The sequence below is a fragment of the Mercenaria mercenaria genome, chromosome 12 (assembly GCF_021730395.1).
Source record: "Mercenaria mercenaria strain notata chromosome 12, MADL_Memer_1, whole genome shotgun sequence".
NCBI lineage: Eukaryota > Metazoa > Mollusca > Bivalvia > Venerida > Veneridae > Mercenaria > Mercenaria mercenaria.
The window spans coordinates 16432553-16458734 of NC_069372.1; the positions used below are offsets into that span (position 1 = coordinate 16432553).

The following is a 26182-nucleotide window of genomic DNA, read 5'->3' on the forward strand; positions in this document are numbered from 1 at the left end:
GTCTCTTGGGGTTAATATTCATGCAGATGATACAAGCTTGCTCCTGCAGTCACACTTATGGTCCGGACAAACAAATCCAGACGGACGATGACGCACGCACATACACCGAACCGCCATTGTGACAACTATGTCAAGCTCACCGCCAACGGGCTCGACAAAAATCACCAGTGTGTAGAGCAAAATATACCTGATGCAAAATACACCTGAAGCAATGCGCCTGTTAAGTCTGAGGATCACAGGTCAAAGCATTCTGTGGTACGCAAAAAAGACAATCTATGACAAGCACAATCACATAATATGTCCATCTCATCATTCTGTATGACAGTGACCATAATTTAAAACCAAGAGACCTCAAAATCAAAAAGGGCCCATGGCGACTTTTTTGTGTGTTTACAAACAGTCACAGTGACCTTGACCTTCAACCAAATGGCCTCAAAATTATTAGAGATCATTCACTGCCCATTGGCTGTAAGTCTGCCAAGTTTGTGGGCTGTAAGTAACATTTTTCTCACCTGACCTAAGTCTTACCCCAGATAACCTAGTATCTAAGATGGCGTAGATTTCATAGCGTCAAACATTTTGACCATGTTTTATGTAGATCATGAATCAAGTTTTTCAAGGATTTGACCTTTTGACACAGTATCTGACCTCAGGTACTCATTAAACTATAAATGTGAACAGCTTCCAAATTTAGGTAAATGTAATTGAAATAGAACTTCATGCGAGATGTTTTTAAATGAGTTAGTGATTAAGGACTCAGTAAACAAGAAGATGCTTTTGTAGAAAAGCACATGTCTCCACAATGCATAGTCTTATAGGCAAGAAGGTCAATATGGGACAGGTGCAAAAAGTCAAAGAGTACACTGATGCCTGGCTGCAATACTGAATCATTACTTGGCATGTCCAAATCATCCCACTAGGTTTTACATTTTGGGCCTAGTGGTTCTAAAGTTAATGAATTGGAAACGGTTTTCAATTTTCAGGCCCCTGTGGACCTTAACCTTTGGCCAAGAACTGACCACAAAATCAGTAGGAGTTACTCTGGTGTCTAGCTATCCTATAAGTTTCAACATTTGGGCCAAAGTGGTTCTCAAGTTATTGATTGAAAACCCCTAGTTTTCAGCCCCTCTGACTACCCTTTGATGGAGTGATCCAAATAACAACAGGGGGTAATCTTACTCTGTAAGTTTCTATCATCCTATAAAATTTGAAGTTCTAGGTCAAAGGTTTCTCAAAGTTATTGTCTGGAAATGGATTTCAATGTTCCATCCGCTGTTACCTTGACCTTTAATAGAATGACCCCAAAATCAATAAGGGTCATCCACTCTGCATGACCAATCATCCTATGAAGTTTCAACATTCTGGATCGAGTGGTTCACAAGTAACTGACTGCAATGGTTTTCCATGTTCCGGCCCCTGTGACCTTGACCTTTAATGGAGTGACCCCCAAAAGCAATAGGGGTTATCTACTCCACAAGACAATCATCCTTATAAGTTTCAAATTTTTGGGTCAAATGGTTCTGAGGTATTCATCTGAAATGGTTTTTCATCGTTCAGGCCCCTGTGACATTGACTTTACCAGAGTGACCCAAACTCAATCGGGATCATCTACTCTGCATGACCAATCATCTATGAAGTTTCAACAGTCTGGGTCAAGTGGATCTCAAGTTATGATTGGAAATGTTTTCCATGTTCAGGCCCCTGCGACCTTGACTTTAATAGCATGACCCAAATATTTTTTCAATAAGGTAAGTTCTTGGCATTGACCATCATCCTATGAAGTTTCAACCATTCTGGTGCGTGGTTCTCAGTTATTGATATGGAAATCGTTTTCCATGTTCAGGCCAAGTTTTAACCAAATATCCCACCACTCCCCCCCCCATCCCCCCCCCCCCCCCCCCACCCCCTTTCTGACCTTGACTTTAACAGAGTGATCCCAAAATCAGAGGGATCATGCCATCTGCATGACCAATCACCTATGAAGTTCAACATTCTGGGTCAAGTTGTTTCAAGTTATTGAACGGAAATGGTTTTTCCATGTTCAGGCCCCTGTGACCTGGGCCCTTTGATGGAGTGACCCCAAAAACAATAGGGGTCGTCTACTCCATAAGCCCTGCCACCATATGAAGTTTGAAGGTTCTAGGTCAAACGGTTCTCCAGTTATTGATCGGAAATGAAGTGCGACGTACGGACGGACAGGGCAAAAACATCATATACAAATATATAAAATAAATATGTGTTCTATAATGCAGGGTACTAATGATTGGATTTTTTACCAAATTTAAATACTTTGTCTAAAGAATGAAAAAAGTATATTTAAAAGACTAAGGCTAGGTTAGTGAGGCTATTTTTCGCTACCCAAAAGCGGCAGCTCTTCCCTTTACCAGCGTCTTCATGAAATCCGTCGTTACTCCCTCAACTTTGTAAAAAATTAGCTGTTCTGTAATCGCTAAAGCAAGACGTTTCATATTCCAGGTCGCGTGCACGATCCGGGTCAATGTCTGTGCTGAGGTTCTCTTTCGTCGTCTCTCGTTCTCTTTCATACGTTCCTGTAAACATGTCCTTGCTGATGTCATGGGTTTCTATTATCTGTGAAATGAATTAACATAATATTTTAGGTGATTTGAAAACTTGTTCAATCACAGAAATTCTAATAGAAGCAGAGGATTTCAAACAAGGCCAAACTGTATTACATTTTGTATTGGTTAAAAGATAATAAATAATTGTAATAAGGGTCTCTATAATTAAATATATACTGTGACAATCCTTAATATTTGTGGGGGATAATATCGGGATTTCGTGGATGAGTTCAATCCATGAAATTTAATCCAATGAACAAGAATAAAATTCCTTCATTTTATGTTCAACAGTTGAAATCCACGAATTCTGATCCCCACGGAAAATTGCTGTTTTGACCAAAACCACGAAATTTTTATTGCCCACGAAATTTGAATGACTTTAAAGTTAATAGATTTTCTATATCAATTATAAGAAACAACAATACTGTGACCAGAGACCAACCTATAAAAACAAGACCCAGCACAAGCGGAAAATGGTCTTATTACTTACATACAAAGGGGCAATACGTTATTTCTAATGCTCATCACTAATATTTAGAAAAACAAATATAACACTGCATGGACAAATTCCCAAATACATAATCAAAATACCTCAGGCGTCAGGTACATGTAAATCTTCTTAAGGTGAGAAAAGATACCACAATTACACAGAATGGTTCCTGGACTGTGTGGAAGACAGTCCACTGTTGTCTGTCCTCTGACCGAGCACCAGACGTCTTCTGTGGCCATCCCACACTGAATGACCTTGATATTTTTCAGAAGATTTTTTCTTCTTCTCCGATCCTTTAGACTTACTTTTTCTTTCGCATCTTGGTACCCATACTTAATGATCGTGAAAATTTTTCAGATTTACTTGACCTTTGTGTATTATTGGTCGTGCGTTTGTTAAGACATTACAATGCTGGTGTGGTGACAAATTAGCGTTCTATCAATATATCTTGATTGGCACTAGGAGTAACCTAATTTAGATTCAGGTACTAATCGTAAAAAAATCATCTGGTAAATTTCCCAAATCCCGGGGATTAGTTCCTGAATTCCTTTTTCAGCGAAGTAGTTTTGATTATCACACTGTTCGTCTATGAACACTGAAATTATGACTCTCCATTGACAGTGAAAATCCGAGCCAGCACCGGCGTCACCAGGGAGGCCCCCCGCCCCCCCCCCCCATGGACTTAGTCTTGCCATCGCACCTTGTGGTTCCGGGTGTGATCAACTTCCAGTTTCAACTGATTTCGACTGGAAGTACAGGACTGACCAATGGGGTGTGGTCCATATACTCTGTGTTTGGTCTGTTGGCCCTGGGGTCCTCATAGCCTCAGAGGTAAGTTTTTATATTAGGGGTGAATCCTCTAGTACCGTCACAGAGCCAGGTCATGATCATCGTATCTAGGTATTGCGGCTGAAACAATACAAAACTGTATTAAACATTGGTAATCTATTCTCATCTTTCTATTACTCTGGTCTATCTGAATCAGTTTTACATTTTTTTAAACTACAGGAACAATACCCTGTTTAGAAGTTTCCAAAACCATATTGCATATCATTTTATTATTTAATAATTAAATAGATTTATTAATTTATTTTGAAATTTAATATAATCCAATTTTCCTGTAAAGTTAACCTTGAGAGACTCAATAATTGAGTCTGCTATTATTTTTGCACTGTTGCCCAAATCATGCTTCAAAGGATTTTTTGTTAAGATTTGTTTTATAGCAACATCAATCTTTTAGAGCCTGTGGCTTAGCTAAAAATAAAGTATTCCCATTTCTTGGACTTAGGTTTATATTTTTATGTTCTTTGGGAGCACATAGTCCATTTACCGTAAAATAGGTTTTCTGTTTAAGACAAGCAATTTAGGCGATTTATATATCCGTCAAATAAGATGTTTTGTGAATGGCGGGGAGAATATTTTGAAAGATATTTTATTTCCAAATATACTCAGTTATATACAAAAGGGCCAGTTTGTTGGTTCAGGGCCTTCTCTGCCATTCACCAATGTAGCAAAATTAATTATTGCAACACATTCAAAGAACTGGTTACAGATTTTTGAAAGTGGCTTCAAGAAAATTTATTAAAATTCTGGCCAAATTTCAGCAATACAGTTTCAAATTGGCAGTTTCTCTCAAAAAAAAGTGGCTACAACTTTCTGAGGCCCAGTGGAGGCCTGAGGTTCTATTCTTTACAAAATTCATGGATAAAGACATCTGCGGGCCTCCCCCTGTGTGCTCAGCCCTGCTGAACCCCTCTCCATAAACATCTCTCCCTCCCCCCATTCCCCTTACGTAGCCTTCTCTGTCCAGTCAGATCTATACAATTGCAACCTCCTCTCAAAAACTGCATATCCCAGCTTCTTCCCACAACCCTGGCCTTACTTCCGGTTCCTTGTGGGACTCTGCTTCCGCGCAACGCCCTTACGATACATAATACAAACTGATCTTGCTCTCTGAAAGCGGCATCAATACTTCTTCTTCTAATGACGTGTCGCCCCTAGAAGGCATTCCTGATGTCCAAAGGACTTCTACTCATATGCCAACCACTGAGCCCCCCCCTCATCCCTCCGCTCTCCACCCCCATATACTCATTCTGTCGGCACCGTTCCGTCATGCTACCCCTCCGATATCCTCCATCTAATTACGGTTACGCGCTTCCCGCCTCTATACCCCGTTAAAAATCACTTAACCCCCTTTTTTACCAACCTCAATCGGAAAGCAATTCCTCGCTTCTTTTATGGGGTCAAGGGGGACAGGGATAATACTATATGTGAGCAAAGGCCATGTACTAATTAATAATAATGTGAGGTTTGGTGATTCTAGTTAAATACTTTTTGAATTAAAGCATTTTCAATTTTTTTAAAACAGAACAAGGGGAAAACTCTGCTTTTTCTAGGTCAAGGTGGATAATACTATGTGTAAGCAAAGGCTATGTACTAATTAATAATAATGTGAGGTTTTGTTATTCTAGCTGAAATACTTTTTGAATAAAAAGTATTTTCCATTTCAGACAGACAGACTGACAGACAGATGGACAACGCCAAAACAATATCCCTCGTCTTCGGCACAGGATAATAAGCCCTGTGTGGCTTGAGGGGTACCGCACACTGCCTTACCCTTCATAAACAGATTCAATCAAACCAAGTCTGTAATACCTTTTAGATGCATTCTATGCTTCAAATGATCTTCTTACAGACTTTTTAAAGTAAAAACTTAATCTCGATCAAATATATGACACACCTGACAGGTTGCAACAGAATGAAAATTACCATATTGAATTCTGCACCCTCCACTTCCTTTACACAACTCATATCTTCATCTATTGTCATTGTCAACAACTGATCAATTGTGGCATCAACAGCACCATCATTTGCTCTCAGTACCGCTTCTATGACCTCATCATCAAGTGTCGGGAACATATTCTTAAAGTCAGACATTGCTTGAAAGAAATCAAGCTGGCGTGTGCTTCGTCGTGAACGACTCTGCCGCTGACCAGAACTGGCATCTTGGCTCCTAAACATATAATATAAGTTCTTCATACTGACACAATATTCAAGCGTTGTTAAACCTATAGCGTTAAGAAGATACTTACTACATGAAACATTCACACTGAAGAGAAACTTTAAATAATTGTATACATTCATTCTAAGATATCTATTTTCATAAAGCATATAGATATTCACAATGCATTTCTGGTTGTTACCTCATAATTTTCATTTATTCCTTCATTAATAATTTAAACTCTAAACAGTATTACAGAAACACATGTTGTATCAATATAAGGTATAATATTACTGGCAACTGCAATTTTTCTAATTATACTGTACAATGTATATGAGACATATATTGAATATGCAGACAACTCGATGGGTCAGTGCAACACGGTCGTAACTCATTTTTTGAAAACTTTACAGGAGAAGCAAAAAACATTTTTGTATTCAAATGATGTAATGAAAAACAATACAATCTATATTATTTTTATCAAATAACAATAATAACTACAATACTATGGGAAAAAATGTCAAAAAAATGTTCACTGAGGAGTTATTTGAAAGTTTTCCAGTTACGACTATGTTGCGCTGAAATGTGTGGAAATTTTGTCAAAAACTTAGTGCAACAAGGTCGTAACTAAATGATAACAAATAATTTATTGGAGATAATTCATAACAGAGATGTTTATTCAAAAGACTATTAATTCAATATTTTTAAGCATATCCATTTATCTTTTTCTGTACTTTCATTGACTTGTTTTACTCGCAAAAATGTCCAGAAAAAATCATATAATATGTAGAAATAAAAATGTACTACTACAAAAACACATTTTAAATTATAAAAAGTATTTTACAGTAAAAAGACAATAAGAGCTTGACTTGGTCCAAGATATTTGCATATTTTACTGAATGTAGGCACTGAGAGTTTTAATATTCAAAGTTATTTCAGTATTTTACAGTAAATGGACATAATATAAGAGCTTGACTGATCAAAGGTACTTGAATATTTTACTGAATATAGGCACTGGGAGCCTTTATGGTCAAACTTATTTCATTATTTTACAGTAAATGGACAATAGAAGCTTGACTGGTCCAAAATATTTACATATTTTACTGAATATAGGCTCTGAGAGCTTTCATGGTCAAAGTTATTTCAGTATTTTACAGTAAATGGACAATAAGTGCTTGACTGGTCCAAGGTACTTGAATATTTTACAGTATGTAGACACTGAGTGTCTTTAAAGTACAAGATATTTGCATATTTTATAGAATATAGGCATTATGAGCCTTTAAGGTCTAAGGTATTTGAATATGTCTGTGTTTAGTTATTAGATTTTCATCAAGAAATATGCACCGGTTCTGCAGCATGAATAACGCATGCCCCAGGAGCAAAATACTATTCTGCAAAAAAAACAAAACATGTGCATGCTTCTTGATACAAGTCTAAATGTCTTTTTATTACATAAAAATCTACACTTAAACAATTATCAATGGTATAAATTTGTTCTTTAGCTTGAGTAAAACTGAAAATGTTATAATTAAAGAACATGATAAACACAACAACACAGTCACATGAAACTAACATAAAAAAAATGCCATACACCTGATGTAAAATTTGAAAGTCAGTATGGTCTGTTCCTGGAAAATTTTGTATTATATGTATGAAGTGGCAGCCTCTGATGCATATTTTTTGTCTAAATTTTCAGGTATTTAGAGGGTCCCCACTTCCTATTAGGTTGGTCAGGGAGGTCTCCCTCTGGAATATAGGTATAAAATGGAAGCCTCTAGTGCCTTTTTGGGTCACAACTTTGAGGTACATGATGGGATACCACCCTCCTGTTAAGGGGGTCAGGTGGTTCTCTCCCTGGATTTTCTTTTTAGCTCGACTATTCGAAGAATAGTCTAGCTATTCTACTCACCCTGGCGTCGGCGTCGGCGTCGGCGTCGGCGTCACACCTTGGTTAAGTTTTTGCATGCAAGTACATACAGCTATCATTTAAAGGCATATAGCTTTGAAACTTATTTATTCTTTTTCTAGGACAATTACCAACCTCACTGGGTCAAGTTCCATAACTCTAACATGTATTTTGAGCAAATTATGCCCCCTTTTGGACTTAGAAAATTTTGGTTAAAGTTTTACATGCAAGTTACTATCTCCAAAACTAATGCAGATATTGAATTGAAACTTCACATGTGTCTTTGGGGTTATAAAACTATTTGATAGCACCAAGTCCCATAACTCTGACCTTCATTTTGGCCAAATTATGCCCCCTTTTGGACTTAGAAAATTCTGGTTCAAGTTTTGCGTGCAAGTACATACAGCTATTACTAAAAGGCATATAGATTTGAAACTTATTTTTTCTTTTTCTAGATCAATTACCTACCTCACTGGGTCAAGTCCCATAACTCTGACATGTATTTTGAGCAAATTATGCCCCCTTTTGGACTTAGAAAATCCTGGTTAAAGTTTTACATGCAAGTTACTATCTCCAAAACTAATGCAGATATTGAATTGAAACTTTACATGTGTCTTCGGGGTTATAAAACTAGTTGATAGCACCAAGTCCCATAACTCTGACCTTCATTTTGGCCAAATTATGCCCCCTTTTGGACTTAGAAAATTCTGGTTAAAGTTTTGCGTGCAAGTACATACAGCTATTACTAAAAGGCATATAGATTTGAAACTTATTTTTTCTTTTTCTAGATCAATTACCTACCTCACTGGGACAAGTCCCATAACTCTGACATGTATTTTGGGCAAATTATGCCCCCTTTTGGACTTATAAAATCCTGGTTAGTTTTACATGCAAGTTACTATCTCCAAAAACTAATATAGATATTAAATTGAAACTTCACATGTGTCTTCGGGGTTATAAAACTAGTTGATAGAATCAAGTCCCATAACTCTGACATGTATTTTGGGCAAATTATGCCCCCTTTTGGACTTAGAAAATTCTGGTTAAAGTTTTGCGTGCAAGTACATACAGCTATTACCAAAAGGCATATAGCTTTGAATCTTATTTATTCCTTTTCTAGGTCAATTACCAGCCTCACTAGGTCAAGTTCCATAACTCTTAACATGTATTTTGAACAAATTATGCCCCCTTTTGGACTTAGAAAATTCTGGTTAAAGTTTACATGCAAGTTACTATCTCCAAAACTAATGCAGATATTGAATTTAAACCTAACATGTTTCTTCGGGGTTATAAAACTAGTTGATAGCATCAAGTCCCATAACTTTGATATGTATTTTGGTCAAATTATGTCCCCTTTCGAACTTAAACTCTTTTGATATTTAACATTTTGGGTAATAATTTCCTGCTTCTGTGACAATATTTCGAATAGTCGAGCTTGGCTGTCTTACGGACAGCTCTTGTTTAATATAGGTATGAAATGGTGGCCTCAGGTGCGATTGGGTTTAAATGTAAAGGTATAGAAGGGGTTCAGAGGGTTTTCCCCCTAGAAATATTTTAAACATAGTTATGAAATACTGGTTTCTTGTGCATTTTTGGGTCTGAATTTTGAGGTACAAGAGGTTAGCCCTCCCTACTGTTAGTAAGACTCAAGTGAGGAGAGAGGGGAAGGGCTCTCCCCTGGAAATTTCTGTAATTTAGGTATGAAATGGTTGCCTCTTGTGCATTTCTGGACCTAAATTTTGAAGTACAGGAGGGGAAAACGCCTTCCTGTTTGGTATAATACCTCCTTCCTATTTTGGGAGGGGGAATGTGTCTCCTCTGGAAGTTTTTGAAAATTAGGTATGAAACTAGAGCTGCTTTTGAGAACAGCACATGTCTCCCACAACTGCCAAGTCATCAGAATAGTAGTATGAGATCGGATGAGAAATGTTCAAGCGTAAACCCTTCTCCCTATATATTCTTAATTCCCAATCAGACTTCCAGTTCTTTGATTATCAAAAACAACCCAATCAGACTTTCAGAGCTTTGATACAACCTAATCAGACTTCCAGAACTTTGATTATCAAATACAATCCAATCAGACTTTCAGTGCTTTGTTTATCAAAAACCAATGTTTCAAGGGCCATACTTCCAAAGTGCCTGGGTTGATTTGGCTAGTTATCAAACTTGGATGAGGACTTATTGGCAAACACATTTTTTCAAGTTTGGGGAAAATTGGATGAGAACTGTTCGACTTAAGAGTGTGGACAAGATTTGTGATAGACAGATGGATGGACAGACAGGAGTTAATCAATATGTCTCCCACCACACAGTGGTGTGGGAGACATAATAATGGCCTCTAGTGCATTTGCATCGGTCTATATGTTGAGGTATAGAGGGGATACTTCCCTCCTGTTATGGGCTTGGGAGCATCTCCCCTCCCGGAAATTTTGAAATGCAGGCATGAAATGGTGGCCTCTGGTGCAGTTTTGGGTCTATATATTGAGAAAATATTATTTTGTTTGCATGCAACTTCGATGAGTTTAAGTCACTGTGGGGTGGGGGATATAGGGGGAGCATGGGCTCTCTTGGCCATGGCCCTTGATCAGCCAGGCCTTTATGTTGGTGTTTTGCAACATAAAAATCAAGTAAATCATTCATTAAATTTAAATGTAAAATTATTAATGCTGATCATTTATGTTTTAGTGGTTTAACGACTCATACAAATATTCGATATACTTAACAAAATCTTCTGTATATCCAAATAAAACTTATCGGAAAACGAGCTTTACAAGCAGAAGTCCTGCTTCACTTATAGCACAGAAAAATTTCCACCTTTAATACCATTTTGTATTTTACACAGTTCATGGAAATATGCATACAGAAGTAAAAATGTTCATTGTTATCCTTTCACAGTTTTACATGAAACTTGCATAAAGGAAAGTTTATTTAATAATTACAAGTATAAAAAGCATAGCTGTCAAGGCTCCACAAAGGCCACGAGTGTGATCGGGGTTCAAAGGGAAGGTTTTCCCTGGTGGGGGTCTAGAGGGCGATGATCCCTAAAAGCCGGAAACGCCCTCACATTGAAAATATAGATTTTTAACACAAAATATATCTGGTTTTGAATAGTCTCCCTCCGTGTTTACTTTTTGTGACGTTTATTCATGCGGTAGAAATAACACATTGCACCGGTGAATGTAAAAGCTGTATTATACGGTATGGAAACACCGTGTCAATGTTGCCTCGCATGTTTGATTCAGTATTATTATAAATTTTCTACGAAAAAAACAACAATTGATTTCTTTATTTCTTTAAAATGCGTGTGACCTTGAATAGAAGGCGTGTGAGCGTGATCTAGGGCCGAAATGCGTGTGTCTTGACAGGTTTGAAAAAGGTGCATTTTTTCCTCTTAAAATTAAGTCAAGACATTATGAAAAGGGCTTCTGATGCTAAAAACTGCTGAATTTGGAAGAGGTTTTGCTGAGAAATAGTTAACAGAGTATTTTTTTAACAGAGTAACCTTTTTAATGTTTTGGTAAAATTCTAAACATGTTGGTCAATAAATTCTTAACATCACTTTGCATTGATAAAATATGAAATATGGTAATAATATTAATTTTGTAGTATAAATACCTTTTCTAAGTTGTTTAAAAACAAAAATCATCCTTATTTATCATTTAACTATTGTAATATGTTACACTTTGTGAGTTACAACCATGTTGCACAGAAATTTCAAAGTGAAATAGCATATTTACTGTGTGCAACAAAGACGTATGTTGAGTTACGACCATGTTGCACTGACTGAAAGTGTCTTCCTGAGATACAACCTTTTGACAATTTTACTTTTTTCACTTTTATTTTAAGAATGTGATTTAGATATTTTAACAAGTGATGTATTTCTGTTAAATAAGGCAAATTATGTAAAAAAGTGTATTTGGTAAAAAAATCAAGTTACGACCATGTTGCACTGACCCATCGAACTGTTAGGATATTTTTCAGTACAAAATATTACTAAAAATATGAAAAAAGATATATTTGTATTAAAAATATATACCTGGTAAACTAGAAGTCTGTATGCATCTAAGTATTTCAATATATAACGTTAAATTACATTGTATTGAGATATTTGCATACACATGTATTGCTGTTGTCATTTTTTACAAGGCAAAGTCTCCAGTCAATGGTCGTAACTGTAATTCTGTACATTATCATGCATTTTAAATGTAGGTAGACAGAAAATGTAAAAACTAGAATCTGATGTTTGTCTACAGGACATTTGTGCCCCTACCTCCCTCCAGGTGAAATATTTTTTTAAGATATATACAACACAAACATTTTTTGTGTGTGTGTGTTTAACGTCGCACCGGCACAATCATAGGTCATGTGGCGACTTTCCAGCTTTGATGGCAGAGTAAGACCCCAGGGGTCCCTCTGTGCATTATTTCATCACAAGCGGGCACTTGAGTAGAACCACCGACCTTCCGTAAGCCAGCTGGATGGCTTCCTCACATGAAGAAATCAACGCCCAGAGTTAGGCTCGAACCCATATTGGTGAGGGGCAAGTGATTCTAAGTCAGAGATACAATGTGTATTTCAATCCACTAATGTTTTATGACACTTAGTCAAATACCTTTTGAGATACATAGGGCACAAACCTTTATGCAATTCATACAAAATTATTTTTGATTAAGTCAAGGGCCATAACTCTGGTCTTGAAGTATGAAATCCAAAACAAAACACAGGTGCACATATTCACAAGCTGAGTATTATTCTTCCATGGGTTTCATGATTATAGGTCAATTTTTTTTTAAAGATATATCATGATATGCAACACAAACTTTTAAGCACTTTATGTGTAATTTTCACTAAGTCAAGGATTATAACTCTGGACTGGCTGAGTGAAATCCCAAACAGAACACCATAATGATGTGACTATTTAGGATTAAAGTGTTGCTGAATTTTGGTCTTTGTTCAAAAATGTAAAGTACCACATGACAAAGATAAATTATTCTTGAATACAAGGGTGCAAAGATGGACATGCTTTAAAGAGGACATAACTTTACCTGGCTTCATCTTCCTTTCTCCTAGTCTCTGCTGTTGCCATGGTTACTTGTGTCAACTGTCCTCCAATATACTCTGTAACATTGTCCAGTATTCAGGTTTGGTCACATTGCTGTAACATCCGTGAAGGTACTGTTCTTACAATCATAGAAAAAACCTAGAAAAGTAAATGAATTTGGAATTATATCAAGGGCGATGGTTCAAAATTTGGACTGAAAAATAATACATGACCTCCTTTACAATAATCATATATTCAAAAATTTCTTTTTACAGTGCAAAAACATGTCCTATGAAGGGTCCTTCAGAGCTCTAAAGTAAATGTTCAGAGTACTGGATATCTGAACACTCTCCAAGTTCAATTCCTGTGCATCACGTTTAATCAGGCAATAATAAACCAAAGAAGTGTAATAGGCCATCACATCTACCCCTCTCGCTTGTAGATCATTGATCAAAAAATTCATTGAAGTGTTCTTAATCTATTTTTATCTTGAAACTTGTAAACCAAGTCTTGTGTGCATTCAGTTGTTCTTATCACATTAATTTTAATTTCATTGAATGATCGTGCACGTGCAACTTCCAATGATATCCATTTTGTTACAAAATTACTCAATGGTCATTTCTTTTACAGACATTGCCGAACACTTGATATGTTATGTTGCTCAGTGTTTTGACCAATGATTTGATATCTGTGTTTATTCCATGATGATTATGTGGGAAAAGTGCCTAGATATGATCGGTTTCTGGTTATCTCAGGGAGGAGCTTGGGTGCTGCATTAGGGGTGTTTCACCCATTTGTATCTATTTGTTTTGTGGATTTATATACTTAAAATTGTTTTTTTTGTGTGTAATACATTAAATAATGTTGTAAATTTTAAATAGTAATTTTTTTTGTTGTTGTTAGTGCGAAACTATCCCTAGTCGGGATTCGAACTAACTTTGGCCCATTACATAAGAACTTAATTACTTGATAAATGAAATGAAACAAGTTATATTTTAAAATTTAAAAGTAAAATTTTGATTGTTTTCAATAAAACCTCAGTTTTTTCCAAGTCATCTGCTGCAGCAGTGAACAATGATACTACCTCAGAGGCTCTTTCCAGTCTCTTAATTTATGTGGCATTTTTAACCAAACGCCAAACTTTCCAAAGATCTTATAATCTCTGGAACTTTACTTCACTTTTGATATGAATATGAATGTCTAGGGTTACTGTTGTGTACCTCTAGAATCAGATTAGGGGTATGTATCCATATCCCTAAATACTTATTTCGCTAGTTCCTTCAATGTACATGAATGTCAGATAATAATTATAGAAAAACCTGGACAGAAAATGAAGTTTTTAACCTTTAACTTTTTTTTATTTCTGTAACTGTTATCAATGGTTGGTATCAAAATAAAGCTTAACATATGCTGAAAAATTGACATAATTCAAATTTATATTTAGCAAGTAAACTCACATGAAGTGAGGCCCTGAAAGGGGTATGTAAAATGGGGACTGTACAAACGTTGACTGATGATAAATTCGACCACTTTGTAATTTACAAAATTTTCTCCATAGTATTATATTGAAACTTTCCATGTGCAACAGTTATTCTAGATCAAGTAATGAAAAGTGACCCTATGTGTTGACAGTGAGCATGCGCAAAAAAAACATCCTCTTCCCCAGTAATTTTGGATTAATATTTTTTAAACAGATAAATACAAGTCATTTATTTATACAAAATATTTACTAATTAAGTAATTTTGTTTTTGTTTACACCAGTTGGTGTTGTAAATGGTTGCTGTTAGACGGCGTGTTCAATTATATAAATAACAGATTGCAATCAAATTTTTCGAAGGTGGTTGACTTTATCATCTGTCCAGGTTTATCATCAGTACCAGTATCTTTGGCAAAATGAAGAATCATTTATATTCCCCTAAGTATAAGCTCTTTGGCTTATTCTTGTTTATTGTTAACATATGATTTACATTGAATTTCATATGGTATTTATTAGTTAGTAATAACTGATTGAATATTACTGATTCATATAAAATAGTTTGATCTTTGGTATCGTGTCATGCATTTAGATCTAATAAAATTCATTTGATTATTTATTCTATTTGTTGTTTTGAGAACTGGTTATGAGATAATTAATGCTTTGCGAAAATACCCGCTACAGATATATTTGGAGTTTAAAAAGTATTTAAATTTTTAGCTAACTATCATCAGTTCACCCATAGAAATATTTATTTTTATCCAGTCCATCATAGATCATGTTATCCAAAAAGTGGACAAGTCAAACTACAAAATAATATGGAACAAACAGCATAAATCATATGCATCATTTTTAAAAGCTTTTCTAGCATAATTGTCTGCCTGCCTTAAAACACGTACCAAACAGAAGATACAAAGCAAAACAGTGAAAATCAATTAAAAAGTAAATTTTCAGGGACTTTTCTTTCCACCGGAAATAACTTTTCTCGTAAATTCTCGCGATTGTTAAGTTAAGCTTCCGAGTAACCAAGATGAGAAATGGCAGGGTCAAGAGTGCACAAGTATAAATCCATTTTTAAACGGTATGGCAAGATGATTTTCGAAGTGATCATATTTAGAAGAAAATTGAAACCATTTTTTTCCTTCCTTTCATATTTATGTTCTAAAACCTGATATATTCAATATTGCTTAAATCGCGGAAACCTAATACTGACATAACTCCTTACTTTAGGTTTTATGTTACTAAATGTTTCTAGGTTTGAGGTCAGATAATTACTATTGCTGTTACAGGCTATATACCAATAAAAGAAATTGTTCCTTGTTTCATATAAAATTCAGCTACTTCAGAACAATTTTGTTACAGTGTCTAGATTTCACTCCGTCGTAGACCTATTTTCCACAAGATATCCATACATTTGCTCAAGAAAACGAAAAGAAAAAGGGGTATTGAATAGTATGCAGTGAAATGCAAATCAACTCAAGTCAGGTACCCTCATATTGCCGCATTTCAGAAAGCGGTCCGCAGAATAAACACCCTACTTTCGTTTTCACTTAAACAACCTGAAAACATGCGAATATTAGCATGAAAAGTGTCCTATTTTATGTAAAATTCATTCCAGGAGTGAAATAATGCCCATTTGACTCCCGATTTACGCGCAGATGCGCGAAAAATGGAAAAACTAGGATCTGTTTATTAGGGACTTCTTTCGACTACACCACGGAAGCACATTTTTGACCGAATTACTGCATTATAACCTACATAGGCACTGGGACAGTCAGCATTGCTTCAGAGATCTGTAGTTTTGTAATGTCAGTGAACAGTACAAAGTCAAGTGTGTGGATTGTTTGAACATGTAGGAGACTTCACCTGGATTGAATGACAATATCTTAATTGTACTAACACTGTCTCTCGACATTTGAAAGACATACAGAATGTCTTTTGATCGAAAGACTCAAATTAGCTTAAGCAATGAAAATCCATGAAAGAATAACTATAACGCTCATTTTAGAATGCGCAAATTTATTTCAAAGATAGAAAATTATCTTTCTTTTATCAAATTCCAAATTATTTGGAAATATTTAAAGTGTTTCTTGTAAAATTTACTTGAAATAACAAGTTGTTTTAAATGAATAAATAATGTTTCTGCAGTTAAATAATTGTTTTAACAAAGATTTCATGGCTTTTCGAACACTTGAGCTAAATCCAATCTTTCGAAAATGTCTTTCGAACGAGAGAGTACTATGTTTAGATCAAGAGAATGCCTTTTGATCCAGGTGGAGTCTCTGACAAGTCAGATGCGGGTTGATTGACTATATATATATAATGATTAAAGTAATGTCGTGGAGCCAAAATCATCAAAGCCCCAGTGACGTATGCCTTTTTCTTTTTATTCCGAGCCTCTTGTCTGGTACTTCTCTTGTCAGCTCGTATTTCAACAATAGATGTTAGTTGCAAAAGATTTTTTTAGCTTCAATTTAATACTCCAACATTTAAACTTGAAAATTGTTTTTAATCTTGATGAACAAGCTAAACACTTTAAAACGGTAAAATACATAAATTGATGTAGAAGACGAGTACCAGAACTCGAGGAGATCTTCTACAAGACCAGTACAAGTACCAATAAAAGTACAAGCTTTTACATGATGACTCTCACCGTCTGAAACAGCCAAATGCTTTCTTGTTGAACAGACTTGTAATTATTATGTCTCCCTCAGGAGACATATTGTTTTTGCCCTGTCCGTCCGTCCGTCCTTCCGTCTGTCCATCTGTACGTCACACTTCATTTCCGAGCAATAACTGGAGAACCATTTGACCTAGAACCTTCAAACTTCATAGGATTGTAGGGCTGCAGGAGTAGACGACCCCTATTGTTTTTGGGGTCACTCTGTCAAAGGTCAAGGTCACAGGGGCCCGAACATTGAAAACCATTTCCGATCAATAACTAGAGAACCACTTGACCCAGAATGTTGAAACTTCATAGGATGATTGGTCATGCAGAGTAGATGACCCCTATTGATTTTGGGGTCACTCCATCAAAGGTCAAGGTCACAGGGGCATGAACATGGAAAACCATTTCCGATCAATAACTAGAGAACCACTTGACCCTGAATGTTGAAACTTCATAGGATGATTGTACATGCAAAGTAGATGACTCCTATTGTTTTTGGGGTCACTCCGTCAAAGGTCAAGGTCACAGGGGCCCGAACATTGAAAACCATTTCCGGTCAGTAACTTGAGAACCACTTGACCCAGAATGTTGAAACTTCATAGGATGATTGGTCATGAAGAGTAGATGACCCCTATTAATTTTGGGGTCACTCTGTGAAAGGTCAAGGTTACAGGGGCCTGAACATGGAAAACCATTTCAGATCAATAACTAGAGAACCACTTGACCCAGAATGATGAAACTTCATAGGATGATTGTACATGCAAAGTAGATGACCCCTATCGATTTTGGGGTCACTCCATTAAAGGTCAAGGTCACAGGGGCCTGAACATTGAAAACCATTTCTGGTCAGTAACTCGAGAACCACTTGACCCAGAATGTTGAAACTTAATAGGATGATTGGTCATGCAAAGTAGATGACCCCTAACGATTTTGGGGTCACTCTGTGAAAGGTCAAGGTCACAGGGGCCTGAACATTGAAAACCATTTCCAGTCAGTAACTTGAGAACCACTTGACCCAGAATGATGAAACTTCATAGGATGATTGGTCATGCAGAGTAGATGACCCCTGACGATTTTAGGGTCACTCTGTTAAAGGTCAAGGCCACAGGGGCCTGAACATGGAAAACCATTTCCAATCAATAACTTGAGAACCTCTCGACCCAGAATGTTGAAACTTCATCGGATGATTGTTTATGCAGAGTAAATGACCCCTATTGTTTTTGGGTCACTCTATTAAAGGTCAAGGTCACAGGGGCCTGAACATTGATAACCAGTTCCGATCAATAACTTGAGAACCACTTGACCCAAAATGATGAAACTTCATAGGATGATTGAACATGCAGAGTAGATGACCCCTATAGATTTTGGGGTCAGTCTATTAAAGGTCAAGGTCATAGTGGCCTGTTCATGTAAAATCATTTTTTGGAAATAACTTTAGAACTACTTGACCTACAATGTTGAAACTTAATAGGATGATTGGACATGCAGAGTAGATGACCCCTGTTTATTTTGAGGTCACTTGATCAAAGGTCAAGGTCACAGAAGCCTGAACAGTGACTTGAGAACCACTAGGCCAAGAGTGTTGTAATTTAGCGGGATGATTGGACATGCCAAGTAGATGATCCCTATTGCAGCCAACCATCAGTGTCTCTTTGACTTTCGCTCCTGACCCCTATTGACTTCTTGCCTATAGGACTTTGCATTGGGGGAGACATGTGCTTTTTTACAAAAGCATTTTCTAGTTTGTACCAGCTCTCAAAAACTAAGAATTTTTTTTTAACTTATTTTTTTTTTTCAATAAAGAAAAGGTATATAAGTGTGTTTGCAAACAAGAATTTTTACAGTAAGTGGTTGTTATTCCCTATCAGATGGTAATATTATACATATATATTACCCCAGTGATTTAAATATAAGCAAATTCATAAACCATATTGGCTACGTAGCGATAAGACGTTATTTTTATCGGTGCGTTGACCGTACGTATGGTAGACGGCTAAAACAAGATCAGATAGGGAATTTATGTTGCAATTTTGCCAAAAAAATAAAGTTTTTCAAATCCTAATTTTTTCAGCCCATGTCATGGTCTAATATACCAGGGACCAAATACCAAAACCTTTTTGACTAGGACTGTCTGCTATAAAATTTACAAGGCAGCAATTATATGAGGGTAGCAGAGTCACGGACACTACAAACACTAGGCATAAACAATGTGTATTTTATGGAAAACACTGAAGTTAAGATTCATTTTGACTGTAACTTGCTTAAACAAGTACAATTTAGCAAGTTTCACTCAAAAACCCACTCGATAGAAACATCATTGTGTTAATATTTGCATAAGAAGTATGATTATAATAACACAAATTGTTTATTAAACTTTTCAAATTCTTTTATTTTAACAGAACAGCTGACAATGATAGGAAAAACTACTTCAGTTCACTAACAAGACATTGTGCTTTTATGCAAAACAGATGCTCAGGACTAAAAGTTTATGAGTTTTGAAATAAATTGGTTCATTAAGACGTTTTAAAATGTCTACGGACACTACAAACATGTTACATGATTTGATGATGATTCCAACAATGCTGTTGCAATACCGGTATACAGAGAAGTTATGTAATGACTAACTAAAGTAAGGTTTACACAATCATAAAAATACAACTGATGTGAATGTTTCTTTTTTATGGTTACATATTTCCAAAACCTGAGACAAAATTTTTTTCTCATGGTGTTTTCTAAGTAGAAAATGTATATCTAACCTCAATCCTGGCATAAAATGTATAAAGATTTTGCATAAAAAGCACAATCTTGTAGCCACAAAAATGCTTAACATTTTAAACATTTTAAATATCATTAACTTGTCTTAAAGAATCACTGTTAAAAACATCTACGGACACTACAGAAATTCATACTGTGTCTAAACCTTAGTTTCACCATCATTTTAACCTTTTTGTTACAATTTAGTTTAGAAAATTGACTTTCAAACAGCCATACTTCGAAAATAACAGTAGAAAACTATTGAATTATTCACAGCTATGAAATCTTTTGTTGAAAATGTCCATTAAGAATAAAAATATTAACTATTTGAGACAAAAACTTGTATTCCAAACAGTTTGTACTAACAAATTAACTCATCAACACAACAAAAAACCTACCTCAATCAACCTTCTTGAACAAACTGCAAACAATTTGAAAAAGAATAACACATGTGACATTTCGATGAACCAATATAGTGGTGCATTCTACGGACACTACATACTAGTGCATGAGTATTTACCAGACTGTAGTAACAGTAACACAAGTTTAAGCTTCCAGTGAACTATGATATGTTTTGAATACACTTAGAAACAAAATCTTTTAATAGGAAAATTTGAAAAAAAAATACACAAAATTTGATACAAAATTGTATTCCGATGTGGTTTTGCTGGTTACCTTCAAACACACACAATATCACACAGTCACACACGTAAACAGACAGACAGAAAGACAGACAGAGAGAAAGAAACACAGGTACATACAACGCTAAAGTAAGTCTTAACAGTTTTTGTCCCGAATTCGACACTTTTTAGGCATAGCAGTTTACTCAGAATTGATAGCTTATGAGATTTTTAGCTCGACTATTCATAGAATAGTGAGCTATTGCACTCGCCCATGCGTCGGCGTCGGCGTCCGCGTCCCGATTTTGGTTAAGGTTTTGTATGTAAGCTGGTATCTCAGTAACCACTTGTGGGAATGGATTGAAACTTCACACACTTATTCACTGTGACAAACTGACTTAAATTGCACAGGTTCCATAACTCTATTTTGCTTTTTTACAAAATTATGCCCCTTTTTCGACTTAGAAATTTTTGGTTAAGGTTTTGTATGTAAGCTGGTATCTCAGTACTTACTAATGGGAATGGATTGAAACTTCACATACTTGTTCACTATCATGATCTGACATGCACTAAGCAAGTCCCATAACTCTACTCTCTTTTTTTTCAAAATTATGCCCCTTTTTCGACTTAGCAGTTTTTGGTTAAATTTTTGTATGTAATCTGATATCTCAGTATCCACTAATTGGAATGGATTGAAACTTCACACACTTGTTCACTGTCATGATCTAACATGCACTGTGAAGGTCCCATAACTCTACTTGGCATTTTTACAAAATTATGCCCCTTTGACTTAGCAGTTTTTTGTTAAGTTTTTGTATGTAAGCTGGTATCTCAGTATCCACAAATTGGAAAGGATTGAAACTTCACACACTTGTTCACTGTCATGATATGACATGCAGTACAGAGGTTCAATACCTCTACTTTGCATTTTACAAAATTATGCCCCTTTTTCAACTTTTGTATTCATTCAATTGACAAGGCTGTTGAATAGTCGAGCGTTGCTGTCCTCCGACAGCTCTTGTTAAGAAAGGTAATACTCATATCTAACCAATAAAATATAAATGCCTTAAAACACATCAATCAATTTTATTCAGAAAATCGACCAGTAGTATTTCCTAGTCAATTTTTGTTAGGGTCAGATACCGCCAAAATAGAGCATAAACCAGTGGGTGTTTACCCTCTTTAACCACTGATAGAATAAACAAAGCAAAACGAAATACATTCCTTGTAGTAGTTAACATACTACACAGAAATGAAGTCATAACAATTCAAAGACGTACAAGATCCGGATTAGTTTTATTAGCTAGACTATTGATAGAATAGTAGAGCTATTGGACTCGCCCATGCGTCTGCGTCCGCATCCGTGTCCGCGTCCCGATTTGGTTAAGTTTTTGTATGTAAGCTGGTATCTCAGCAACCACTTGTGGGAATGGATTGAAACTTCACACACTTATTCACTGTGATAAACTGACTTACATTGCACAGGTTCCATAACTCTGTTTGCTTTTTTTACAAAATTATGCCCCTTTTTTAACTTAGACATTTTTGGTTAAGGTTTTGTATGTAAGCTGGTATCTCAGTAACCACTTGTGGGAATGGATTGAAACTTCACACACTTATTTTACTGTGATAAACTGACTTACATTGCACATGTTCCATAACTCTATTTTGCTTTTTTTACAAAATTATGCCCCTTTTTCGACTTAGAATTTTTTGGTTAAGGTTTTGTATGTAAGCTGGTATCTCAGTACTCACTAATGGGAATGGATTGAAACTTCACACACTTGTTCACTATCATGATCTGACATGCATAAAGCAGGCGGTTATACGTCAGGCGTAATAATTTAACGAGGGCACAGTCCTAGTGCAATTATTTGTATGACATATTACCGCCCGAATTATTTCGATTCTAATATGCCTTTAATCTTTAGAAAATAGTAGATAAAATATAGTAGCACTCTTTGCAACAAAAACATTAACTTCACTGCACGATAACGTGATGTTATTCTAGCTTTTAGTGTTTTAACAGAGAATAGCATATGAGAATATTTCTTGCGCAACGTTATATCTATCAAGGCTTTATCTAACTTCTTTTTATTCCTAAATCTTCTCTGTTGTTCTCTTTTTGACGTCTTAGTTCATTGCACAGTACCGGATCAGTCTGTTTTGCTATTCTCTAAATTTCCCTCCCTTTTTTTCTCTCTCTGTCCTTAAGTTTCATCTTTTCGATTTTGCACTGTCACTTTTAACTTTTGCCCTGTATCTACGCATAATTTTGGCCTTCTTACTCTCAAGCACATAATTCTTTTCATTCTCTTCATTGTTATCTTTCGTAATGTTTCTTTTTGGTCTCATTTTGTTATAATTTCCCTTTTATAATGTTAATTTTTCAAAAAGCTGTAAAACACTAAGTATATTAGAGATTGTGTACATATCATGCATTCTTGTAGTGTCCGTAGATCAAGTGACAATATAAAAAATCGCTCTGTTAAGAGATCAAGTGTGGTTAAATGTACATTATAGTTTGCTGATTCATATTAGATAGTTATACTGTATGTAAATAACGCAATCTGGCTAAAGTACACTTAGTGAAACTCGTTTTATAACTTGCTAAAGTTCATTTTCACTTGAAAAGATAGACAAAAACATATTTTTCTAAAATACTCTGAAAGATGAAAGTTTTATCTCTTTGGAATCAGTATATCCTTATAAAAACATCAATAATAACCCAAGCTCATTGATTATGTACTGGTTTTAAGAAAATTATCTACAGTTAAATTATTGATCTACGGACACTACGGTCTACGGACAAATTTCTGTTGCTTCCCAACAAATAACCAGTCGCAGAAGCAGAAAGATGTTTAGTTCTGCTAATTCTCTGAGACAGTCTCAAATAGAAAATAATACAAAATAGTAAATATTATTTGTGGGTCTTACAATTTACATATTGCAAACATTGATCTACGGACACTACGAAAAAGTCATGCTACCAAATTATGACTCAATTTTTTTCATTTGGACCTGAAGCAAAATCTTTATATTCAGAGTGGTATATGATTATCAGCAACAGCACACACTACCATACTGTATCTGGCATATCACTGTTGCCTTTGTAATAGGGTGATAGAGACAGACCTTCAAAAACCAAAAAAACATAACGAAGGCCTGTTTTCATATTTTTTTTATTAAAACTTAATTCCTTCACTGACAAAGAAATAATTTGACTTTCTTTAATTTGAAATGCCACATTTTAAGTCTGTTATTGCCAATTCACATTAATGTAATACTGCTTTGATCACTTGCTTGCTAAAATTTGCCATTTTTTATTTGCAACACCATAACGATGAAAAAACACCATTTTTCGACCATATTATCTTTTACAGTGTGTAAGAAATTGTAGGACAGTATGTAATGTTATACATCTTAAGAAAGCCCGAAACCTGTACTTTTGCATGCACAAAGTACTTATTCCCTATCTGTCAACAGTAAGGAAGGCCATCACCATAACATGGGCCCATTTCATTTTCCCTATCTGATCTTGTTTTAGCCGATAGCAAAGTATCGACAAGTGTCATACTTAGCTTCGGTAGGTGCTTGAGTAGGGCAAATAGGCTCGTCCTGTGACTTATTCCTCACAACGGTATGCTCATAGAACCACTCGATTAATTGGCCGTCGTTGGAAATCTACGTTGGACACCGGACAACTGCCACTTTCAAGGTATTTAGGGTCTACTTATCTACATGAAGGTATTTTGATCTTGATCAAAATACTTGATCATAAAGCACTCTAACTAACACTTAAAAATAGGTTAAATTCATAACTTTCACATAAAAATCATGCGCGTCGCTTTACATTGTTAGGCCGCAGGTGTTATAAGGTTAACTGATCGTATAGGTACAATAGGATTAACTAACACCACTGCACTTTACTGTTAGTGTAGATAAATTATTAGGTTTATACTGACTTATAGAGAGTCAGTATCTAGGACATACTGTACAATATAGAAAATTGACGATTTGACATATATTGTGCATTTACAAATAAGATAGGTAATTAAACAAGTAGTTCATTAATATAGGTATAGGTTTATTAAGCCAACAAATAAATAAATAAATAAATAAATATAATAATCGGTCATAAATAGGTATATACTTATACAGAAAATAAATAAGTTTACGTGTATTATTTTACAAGTAACAACAAATAAGCATAAATATAAGAATGGGAAAGAAATCAGATAAGAAATCTAAGTCACCTGGGGCCTCACCCGGTACAACCCCTAAGGTTAAGGCCACGGGGACTGCTAGGAAGCTACTTACTGTGGATTTTGCCCCGGTGGGCGGTTCTACGCCGGTCACCAACATGCAATCATTAGGGCAAATTACAGGCAAGAAAAGAATGAGAGAAACTTCTCTCAACTCCTCCTCTGGGAGCCCAGCAAACAAAGCACAGGCTATCTCAGACTCAGTAGATGAATCCCTGGAGTTGTCAACAACAAGACTCCACCCCCTGAGTAATGTCACTTACCCTGTGCCTAGCCCGGTTACCAATCCCAATGACTCAAACTCAAGCGGGAGCCCAGGCAGGCTTACAATAGATAGTGACCCTCCTTCAATATCAGGTGACGATTATCACACTGGTATACTGCCCGCAGAAGGTGTCGGATCAATTGAGACACCGCCAATTCCCAGCTTGCCCAGGTTAAACCCCACACAAGATGGTCACAACATGCCGATCAATAATGAACTTGATGATGCTGAGTCTCCACCCTGTGCAACAGGTCAAGAACACCCTGGTGCACCGCCCCTTGATAAAGAGCAGTTCCCAGAGCTCGGCAGTCCATCTACGCCGGCTACTCCCACCCTACCATGCCTGGTTAAGAATGTTGATCACCACCCTGGACAACATGCACCACCAGATAACAGGTCACCACCCTGTACCACCAGCACCAACGGTGCACCGTCAACAAATATGTCGGTGCAAGCGGATGATGAAGGACGGTGGCACATCCAGGGGGGCAAAAAACAGAAAGCAAAAACACCAGTGCCCAACACAGTGGTTAACCCTACCACTCTGTGCTTTGTCGCTATGACATTGCGCACAGTGTCATGTGTCTTCCCCAAACAGAAGATACAGGAGATCTCCTCTGCCTTTATATCATATGTAGGGGGGGGCTTATGTACAGGACCCAACAACGGAGGGAGGATGCCCATCATTCAAGATAAGGAACGATAAAATAGAAATGGCCAAGCAGTTTACTTATGGTAAATTTGATTTTGCCCTTGAACCAGTCAAAACAGAAAAAACAAGGCAAAATTCGAAAAATCAGTCAAAAGGGGTAATCTATGTGAAGGATATTAACTACAATGACAAGGTCAACCAGTTTGCGAAAGAAAACAATATAAAGGTCTATCACAGGGGTTTTGAAATAGTAAATGGCAGAAAAATACCATCATCCACCATTAAGATCACATTTGATACAGAAACAGCACCATTATCAGTTAAACGTAATGATGGTACAGAGGTCCCGGTATATCCATCCTTATTATCACCACTCCGATGCAACAAATGTCAGAAGCATGGTCACACAGCAAATAAATGTACAGGCAAGTCAGTATGCCCACACTGTGCGGGACCTCACTCCCAC

At 36.2% G+C, this 26182-nt stretch overlaps 2 protein-coding genes across 2 annotated transcripts in view; both read left to right on the forward strand.

Moving 5' to 3' along the window:
* Positions 1 to 26182, forward strand: part of LOC123533130 (FACT complex subunit SSRP1-like) — a 299019-nt gene that overhangs the window by 138017 nt on the left and 134820 nt on the right. The gene's annotated exons all lie outside the window — the stretch shown is intronic.
* Positions 15455 to 26182, forward strand: part of LOC128546029 (probable 28S ribosomal protein S23, mitochondrial) — a 34190-nt gene continuing 23462 nt past the window's right edge. The window contains exon 1 of the mRNA XM_053519302.1: positions 15455 to 15573. Coding sequence (XP_053375277.1) covers positions 15530 to 15573 — 44 coding nt within the window. The 5' untranslated portion in view covers positions 15455 to 15529. The remainder of the gene's footprint in view (positions 15574 to 26182) is intronic.